Source organism: Trichechus manatus, unplaced genomic scaffold (genome assembly GCF_000243295.1).
Source record: "Trichechus manatus latirostris isolate Lorelei unplaced genomic scaffold, TriManLat1.0 scaffold00010, whole genome shotgun sequence".
Classification (NCBI taxonomy): Eukaryota; Metazoa; Chordata; class Mammalia; order Sirenia; family Trichechidae; genus Trichechus; species Trichechus manatus.
Genome location: NW_004443946.1, coordinates 12,697,075 through 12,706,322, shown reverse-complemented (window position 1 = coordinate 12,706,322; position 9,248 = coordinate 12,697,075). Strand labels below are relative to the sequence as shown.

The 9,248-nt window shown below is 38.8% G+C and overlaps 1 protein-coding gene and 1 pseudogene across 2 annotated transcripts in view; one reads left to right on the top strand and one right to left on the bottom strand.

Annotated features, from left to right (window-relative positions):
- The window catches only part of MNAT1 (MNAT1 component of CDK activating kinase), a 267,667-nt gene extending 258,730 nt beyond the window's left edge, over positions 1–8,937 (bottom strand). Inside the window, exon 1 of one of the 2 annotated variants that reach the window (XM_004370922.1) lies at positions 8,727–8,937. In XM_004370922.1, the coding sequence (XP_004370979.1) occupies positions 8,727–8,815 (89 nt within the window). In that variant the 5' untranslated portion in view covers positions 8,816–8,937. The remainder of the gene's footprint in view (positions 1–8,726) is intronic. The other variant, XM_023726257.1, reaches the window with a different exon arrangement.
- On the top strand, positions 1,536–1,632 carry LOC111819517 (uncharacterized; annotated as a pseudogene).
- Positions 8,938–9,248: the final 311 nt, after the last annotated feature.

Here is a 9,248-nt window from a genome sequence, read left to right as displayed (position 1 = left end):
ATGATACAACCATTTTGGAAAATGATATGGCGCTTCCTTAGAAAGCTAGAAACAGAAATACCATATGATCCAGCAATCCCACTCCTAGGAATATACTCTAGAGAAATAAGATCCACCACACGAATAGGCATATGCACACCCACATTCATTGCAGCACTATTCACAACAGCAAAAAGATGGAAACAACCTAAGTGCCCATCAACAGATGAATGGATAAACAAACTACGGTACACACACACACACACCATGGAATACTATGCAATGATAAAGAACAATGATGAATCAGTGAAAAATCTACAACATGAGTGAATCTGGAGGGCATTATGCCAAGTAAAATAAGTCAATCACAAAAGGACAAACATTGTATGAGACCACTACTATAAAAACTCATGAAAGGGTTTACATACAAAAAGAAACCATCTTTGATGGTTATGAGGGAGGGGAGGGGTGAGAAGGGAAAAACACTAAGTAGACAATAGGTAAGCGGTAACTGCGAAGAAGGGGTGAGACAGTACACAATACTGGGGAAGCCAGCACAACTTGACCAAGGCAAGGTCATGGAAGCTCGACAGATATATCCAAACTCCTTGAGGGACTAAATTACTGGGCTGAGGGCTGGGGACCATGGTCTCGGGGAACATCTAGCTGAATTGGCATAACATAGTTTATAAAGAAAATGTTCTACATTCTACTTTGGTGAGTAGCGTCTGGGGTCTTGAAAGCTTTTGAGGGGCCATCTAAGATACTCCACTGGTCTCACTCCGTCAGGAGCAAGGGAGAATGAAGAAAACCAAAGACACAAAGGAAAGATTAGTCCAAAGGACTAATGGACCACAACTAACACAGCCTCCACCAGACTGAGTTCAGCACTAGATGGTGCCCAGCAACCACCACTGACTGCTGTGACAAGGATCACCATAGAGGGTCCCAGACAGAGCTGGAGAAAAATGTAGAACAAAATTCTAACTCACAAAAAAAAAACAAAAAAAAAAACCACACTTACTGGTCTACCAGAGACTGGAGAAACCCTGAGAGTATGGCCCCCGGACACCCTTTTAGCTCAGTAATGAAGTCACTCCCGAGGTTTACCTTTCAGTCAAAGATTAGACAGGCCCATAAAACAAAATGAGACTAAATGGGCACTCCAGCCCAGGGACAAGGATGAGAAGGCAGGAGGGGACAGGAAAGCTGGTAACAGGGCATCCAAGGTCGGGAAAGGGAGAGTGTTGACCTGTCGTGGGGGTGGCAACCAATTTCACAAAACAATATGTGCGTTAACTGTTTAATGAGAAACTAATTTGTTCTGTAAAGCTTCATCTAAAATACTATATATATATAAAATTATCAATTACTGAAAAAAATTTATAAAAAAAATACACATTGTTATACCTAGCGAAACAACCAAAAAATAAAATAATAATTAGAGGTATTTATAATAGGTCAATACTAAAAAATATCCAATTAATCCAAAACAAGGCAGGAAAGAAGCAAGAACAAAAAACAAAAGGAAAACAAATAGCAAAATGGTAGACTTAGTGCTTGCTTTAGTAGCACACATTCTAAAATTGGAAGGATACAAAGATTAGTATGGCTCCTTTGCAAGAATGACATGCAAATTCATTCCATATTTTTGAGCTTCACCACCAAGAGGCCCAACACCTTCTTCTAGGTGCAGAACCCCTTCCCAACCCCAGGTCTGCCCAGTAAACACTTCAGGGACTGACAAAAAAAAAAAAAAGTAGACTTAAACCCAACAATACCAATAATCACAGTAAATATCAATGAACTAACACTTCGATTAAAAGGTAGATTGTTGGACCAGATAAGAAAGCAAGATTCAACTATGTGCTGTCTACAAGAAATAAGACATACAAAGACTGAAAGTAAAAGGATGGAAAAAGATATACCATCAAACAGTAAGCATGAGAAAGCGGACGTGGCTATATTAATACCAAACAAAAACTTCAAGACAAAGGTTACAAGCGACAAAGAGGGAATTTCATGATGATAAAAGTAACAATTCATCAGAAGACATAACAATCCTTAATATATATGAAGCATGACAGAGGGAGAAATGGACAAATCCCCAATCACAGTTGGAGTAATTGATAAAATGTACAGATAAAATAAATTAGTAAGGACATATTGGATTAAAATAACACTATCAACCAAATTGATCTAATTAACATTTATAATATACTACACCCAACAACCACAGATTACACATTCTTTACAAGTGTACCTTGATTTTTCACCAAGGTTGACCATATGCTAGACCACAAAACTTAAGTTTCAGAAAATTTCAAAAGGCTGAAATCTTACAGAGAACGTCCTCTTACCACAATATAATTAAATTAGAAATTAATAGCAGTATATCTAGAAAGTTCCCTTTTTCTAATTCTTACATCCAGAATGAATGTCTTTTCCTAACTTTTCTACCTAGGAGTCCTTGGGTGGCACAAACAGTTAAGCACTCGACTACCAGTGGATAGGCTGGCAGTTGGAACCCAGGCAGAAGCACCTCGGAAGACAGCCCTGGCAATCTGCTTCCACAAGGTCACAGCCTTGAAAACCCTGTGGAGCAGTTCTACTCTACATACATAGGGTTACCATGAGCCAGAATCTACTCAAAGGCAACTAACAACAATAACAATTTTTCTGCCTAGAGGGGGCACTGTTTCCCAATTTGCGCAAAGGTACTACACAAGTCTTGTATATTCATCAAAACAGATGAATACCACTTATGACTTATTCTAAGGAGCCCTGGTGGCGCAGTGGCTAAGGCGCTCAGCTGCTAACCAAAAGGTCAGCGGTTTGAACTCATCATCTGCTTCACAGGAGAAAGGCGTGGCAGTCTGCTTCCTTAAAGATTACAGCCTTGCTACCACCACCAACTTCTCTGACAGGGATCACAAGAGACAGTCTCAGACAGAGCTAGTGAAAAATGTAGAACAAAATTCAAATTCACAAAAAAAGACCAGATTTGCTGGCCTGACAGAAACTGGAGAAACCCAAATAATATGGCCCCCAGATACCCGTTTAACTCAGTACTAAAGTCACTCCTGAAGTTCACCCTTCAGTCAAAGATTAGACAGGTCTATAGGGCAAACAGGAAACCCTGGTGGTGTAGTGGTTAAGAGCTATGGCTGCTAACCAAAAGGTCGGCAGTTCAAATCCACCAGGCGCTCCTTGGAAACCCTATGGGGCAGTTCTACTCTGTCCTATAGGGTCACTATGAGTCGGAATCGACTAGATGGCAATGGGTTTTGGTTTATAGGGCAAATAATAACATGCTTGAGGAGTGTGCTTCGCAGTTCAATCACGTATACAAGGCTAAATGAGCACACCAGCCCAAAAGCAAAGACAAGAAGGCAGGAAGGGACAGGAAAACTGGACGAATGGAAACAGGGAACGTGGGTGGAGAAGGAGAGAGTGTTGACACATCACAGAGTTGGCAACCAATGCCACGAAACAATTTGTGTATTAATTGTTTAATGAGAAACTAATTTGCTCTGTAAACTTTCACGTAAGGCACATTAAAAAAAAAAAAAAGATTACAGTCTTGGAAACCCTATGAGGCAGTTCTACTTTGTCCTATAAAGTTGCTGTGAGTCAGAACCGACTCAACAGCAATGGTTTTATGTATTACTCTTGCCAAAAAATAAATAAATTGAAACATAATCTGATCAAGCTTCTATATATCAAGCTTCTATATTTAACTGACAACTTAGAGAAAATTCAGAGGACAGAGGAACATATTAAACAATATCACAGAGATGCAATTAGCAAAATTCAAACTAGGAACACTTTAGGACAAACAACACAGTTACATCAACAAATAAGAGAGAAGTGATGGAGGAAAAAAGGGAAATAACAAAAGAAAGAGCGAGAGAAAGCTCTTAAGCAAACATGACAAAATGTTGAATTTTATAAGATGGTGGGTACATGGTTTCATTTTTCTATTACTTTGTGTCTTGTATATGTTTAAAAAGAAAGAGGTAGATTTAGTGGAATCAAATATGTATAAAGGTTCCAGAGACAGGTTTTACCAAGAATGGTTGGGATAGATGTTAAATTATCAAAGACTGCAGTTTAATAAGAGCCCTGCTGGTGCAGTGGTTAAGAGCTCAGCTGCTAACCAAAAGGTCAGCAGTTCAAATCCACCAGTCGCTCCCTGGAAATCCTATGAGGCAGTTCTACTCAGTCCTATAGGGTCACTATAAGTCAGAATTGACTCTACCGTAACAGGTTTTTTTGTTTTTGTTTTTTTGTAAATAAGAAAAAGTTCATCCCTGAATTAAAAAAAATAAAAACCATGAAATCCAATCTTTTTTATGTGCATGCAATCAATTTATATGAGTGTTTCCTGCATTAAATTGTTACATAAGAGAATATGCTTCCTCAATTGCTAGCAGCTAAGGGAGAACAGTATTGTCATAGTTCCACTTTTTTAATTTTTCTTCCCTCCATTATTTTCCTCTATCTTCTCCCATAAACAGTGACTCCTAAGTAATCTTTCCATAACCCTATCTTTTGTGAAGCACTACTTTTGTGTGCCTCCTGAAATGCCTTTGCTACCTGAGGACACAAACAAAAAATAAGAAAGTAAATAAAATAGTGTGGTATCCAGTCTTCAAGATGGCCCCAGTGGTCCTTGCCCTGGGGTATTCATACTCTCATGGTATTCACACTCCAGTGTGTAAATACCCTCCCACATGGTAAGAGGGTTGGTCAGTATAACAAATGAAATTAAGCAGAGGTGATGGTATATTACTTCCGTGATTAGGCTGTAAAAGGCACGGTAGCTTCTGGTTTTCACTCTCACTCTCACTCTCGCTGTCTCTCCCTCTCCTTCTGATTACTTACTCTGGGGAAAGCCATGTCATAAGCAGCCCTATGGGAAGGAACTGCAGCCTCCTAACAACAGCTACATGAGTCACCTTGGAAGCAGATCCTCCAGGCCCAGTCAAATCTTCAAAAACTGTCATCCCAACCAACAGCTGACTGCAATCTCATGAGAGACCCTGAGCCAGAATCACTCAGCTAAGCCCCTCCCAGATTCCTGACCCTCAGGAACTGTGTAAGATAATAAATGTTTGCTGTTTTAAGCTACTAAATATGCAGGTAATTTACTACATAGCAATACAAAAAACCCAACCTCATTGCTGTAGAATCGATCTGGACTCATAGGCACCCTATAGAACAGAGTATAACTGCCCCATAGGGTTTCCAAGGAGCAGCTGGTGGATTCGAACTGCCAACCTTCTGGTTAGCGGCTGAGCTCTTAACCACTGCGCTACCAGAGCTCCATTACATAGCAAGATAATAAAAAATAGTAAAACAGGTAAAATGATTGTCTCAACTAATGCTAAATAATACCTGCCCCTCTCAGACTAACAAGAATATAAAAATGCCCAAATTCAATACCATGAAATACAATGCTATACAAACTCAACATACTATGAAACTAAAACAATTTCTCATTAAAATGAATAATGTTTTCTTATCTATCAGAACGGCAAGATTTAAAAATATAATAACGTCCAATGTTAGCAAAGACATGTGGCAATAGGAATTCCCATGAACAGTTGTTGGGAACATAATTGATACAACATTTTTTGGGAACAATTGTGCAATATTTATCAAAATTTAAAACCACATACTCTGACCCAGCAATTCCAATACTAGACATTCACTCTATAGTTTACAGATTGTATCTTATGATCTATTTGCTTAAGTGCTCAAAGATATACAGATGTTTACTCCAGTGAAAAACTGGAAACATAAACATTTATTTAAAAAAAAAAAAAAGATTGGTTACATAAATTATAGTATAACTGAACAATTGAGATGTTATTCAACTGTTAAAAATGAAGAGGAAGACATACATACTGATTTAGAAAAATAACCAAGGTACAAGTAATAAAAAAAGTAAGGCTAAAATAAGATGTCATTTACGCTGGTGAGAGAAAAGGTTTTCTACCAAAACAAACATTCATGCTTGCGTATGCATAGAAAATGTCTGGAAAGATACAGGAGCAACTTAAAAGTTGTTACCTCTGGGGAAACGAACCAGAGAAATTTTTACTTTTCACTTAATATTCTTATGTTGCTTTAACTATTAATTGCTAATATAATTTTTTAACTTTTTTAACAAATTACAAAAAAAAAAAAAAACTAGTGAGCTCTCTCCTATATTCACTGATACAGAGCAGAGTTGTATTCTAGTTTAAGATCATTCTTAATAAACCCATTGCCATGGAGTCGATTCCAACTCATAGTGACCCTATAGGACACAGCAGAACTGCCCCATAGAGTTTACAAGGCTGTAATCTTTAAGGAAGCAGACTGCCACATCTTCTCCTGCCAAGGGACTGGTGGGTTCAAACCTTGGACATTTCGGTTACTAGCCAAGCACTTAAACACTGCGCCACCCGGGCTCCTTAATTCTTAATAACGATGATGGAATAGGGAACATGGTAAAGAGTTCACATTAAGAAAATTACAATACGGTCATTATAATTAAACTTATTTTTAAAGATAATCATTATTGTGCAAGTCTTTAATAGCAAGCCAAATAAACCCATTTAATTTTATTTCTGCTTATCACTCATACTAACCACATGATAATGTGAAAGCCAATATACATTGAGCACATACTATGTGACAAGAACTGTACTGAATACCTCCAAATATTTTACATATGTTATTGGTAGAGGGTCAGCAAAAACGAGGGAAACTCTCAATGAAATAGACTGACACAATAGCCACAACAATGGACTCAAATATACCAACATCATGAAGATGGCACAGTACTGGGCAATATTTTGTTCTGTTATATATAAGGTTGCCATGAGTCAGAGGCAACTCCAGGGCAAATAACAACAACAATTTAATCCTTAAACACTTATAAAAGTACCATTAGCATCTCTATTTTACGATAAGAAAAATGAGGCACAAGGAGTTAGTATCTTGCCCAAAGTCATACAAGAGTAAAGAATTTGAAATCAATCAGACTGATTGCAGATCTTATTCTCTTAACCAATACCCTATCCTGCCTTCCTGAATGAGCCTATAGTATATATTCTCTTGAATTTAGGAGGTATTCTCTTATTTTGTTCATACCTCAAGTCAAAGAAGGACTGCAAAGTGTGGTCTGCATCTAATATGTTAACAAATAAACCAAAGTAAATGTAATACCAGAATTAATTAGACAATTCTTACTCTTATGAGATAACAGAACGGGCTAAGGATACAATGAAAGCAATTTCCAATTAAAAATATATATTTTATAATTGCCTAATAAAAATGTCATTTATTTTACTGAAATTCCATAATCTTCCCTGACTAGCTGATTTCTGCCAGGCAGAAATTTCTTCCAGTTAATACATTTAGCATCCTTCCAAAAGAGCACACTTGATCATCTCCCTTTCCTTTGGCACCAAATGTAACAAACGTAATACAGGAAAATGGAGATAAACTGGATAAAATCTAAAAACCTAACAGTCTATCTAAAATGCTTGCCTCACTTCCTTTTTCCATGTATTTGATTATTTTTACCTTATTTCTAATATTAAACCATTCAGTCACAGCTCTACTCTACTTCCTTTGCTGGGTAAGGCAAAGGAAAATAAGGATTAATTTGAAAAAGGGACCAATTAAGTAATTTAACAAGTTCTATCATAATAACTACAACTAATCATGCAACTTGGCTTACCTAACGGCCTTGTCATCAACACTGTAAGTTACCCAGCATTTTTTATCTCTAAGAAATCTCAGAAAAACTACAGGAATATATGCTCACTCTAATATAACACCTTTCATTCCAAAGTACCTTACAGACAAGTGCCTTTCCTGACCATACAGATGTGGCCAGGAAGAGTCTGACCAATTCCTGCATTTGTTCTTCAAAGTACACAAACGCAACCTCCCTCCTTCCCCTCTCCAACCCGCAAAAACAAATCCCTACCCTCAAAAATCGGCATTCCGGGTTCCAATTCTAGCAGGGCCCACTTAATAAGGACCTTGAACAGTCTCCGTTTCCTTCGCTGTGAAATGAGGATTATACCAGTACCTACTTCCTAGGGCTGTTCTGGGAATGGACTAAAATAATTCATGGTAAAACGCTTAGAACAGTGGCTGGCACATAGTGTACGCGCAATAGCTACAAAATTAACTGCCTGGAGTCCGGATTTTCTTCCTTTTAGTTAAGAGACTATTACCGAACTCCATCAGGACAACTGGGCATACAGACGAGGTTTTCAAATTAACCCATACAATAAATAGCAGCTGTATATACTCAGAGTAATTTTAACTTTTCATAGCACTTTCACTCTTTGCAAAAAAAAAAAAAGATTTTTTTTTCATGTGAAATTAAAGAAACACTCCAATCCCCTACTCCCACACTTTTAACCAGCGACATGCCTGGAGCCCATATGGCAACCCACAGCCTGGAAATAAAGTCGGGCTTTCCCTGGACTACGGAGGAGGAACCTGACAAACAGCTGGATACATCTGAGAACCAGCAGCCCAAAGCAGGCCAGGATCGCTCAGCGCTAGCGGCTACAGTTCATGTACAGAGCGCAACATTCCCTCTTGCCATTTTCCTCTTATGTCGAAACTAACGACGCCCTTTACCGTCTCGAACCGAGGCAGAGCTTCTCCAGGCTCCCTCCTCCCACCCTGCGCATCTGTCCCCCGTTGAAATCCACTTTCGCCGTACTCACAAAGTGTGTCCGCACACATTCACCATCAGCTTCAAGGAGGGGTTCCGGTACTTGGTGGTCTTACACCGGGGGCAGCCCTGATCGTCCATGGCTCCTTCTCCCCTACAAATTCTCCCCGAAGCCTGCTTCAACCACAGCCACCTCCAAGATCCTCAGTATTGACGCCAAGCGGGTTCTTACCAACAAGCACTTGTCAGTGGCGGTCCTTCGCGAATAAGCACCGGCCGGGACGACGCACTACAGCACAAACGTTCCGGCAGCGCCTTCTCTCGTCCCGTTCTAGGGCTCTGTCTCAGCCTTCCCCGTTTAATGGAGCGCAACACTTTAGGTGTAGGAAAAAGGTTTTCTTTAAAGAACCAGTAACTTTTAATCCATACGTCTGTAAGTATGAACTACATAGTATCATTTCCTTTGAGGCTTGAATCGCAGAGATTAAATTCTAATACATGTGTATTCTATAAAAATAGACAACTGTACAGTAAATGAACAAAACACTACCTAAATGAGATCTGTAATTTAACA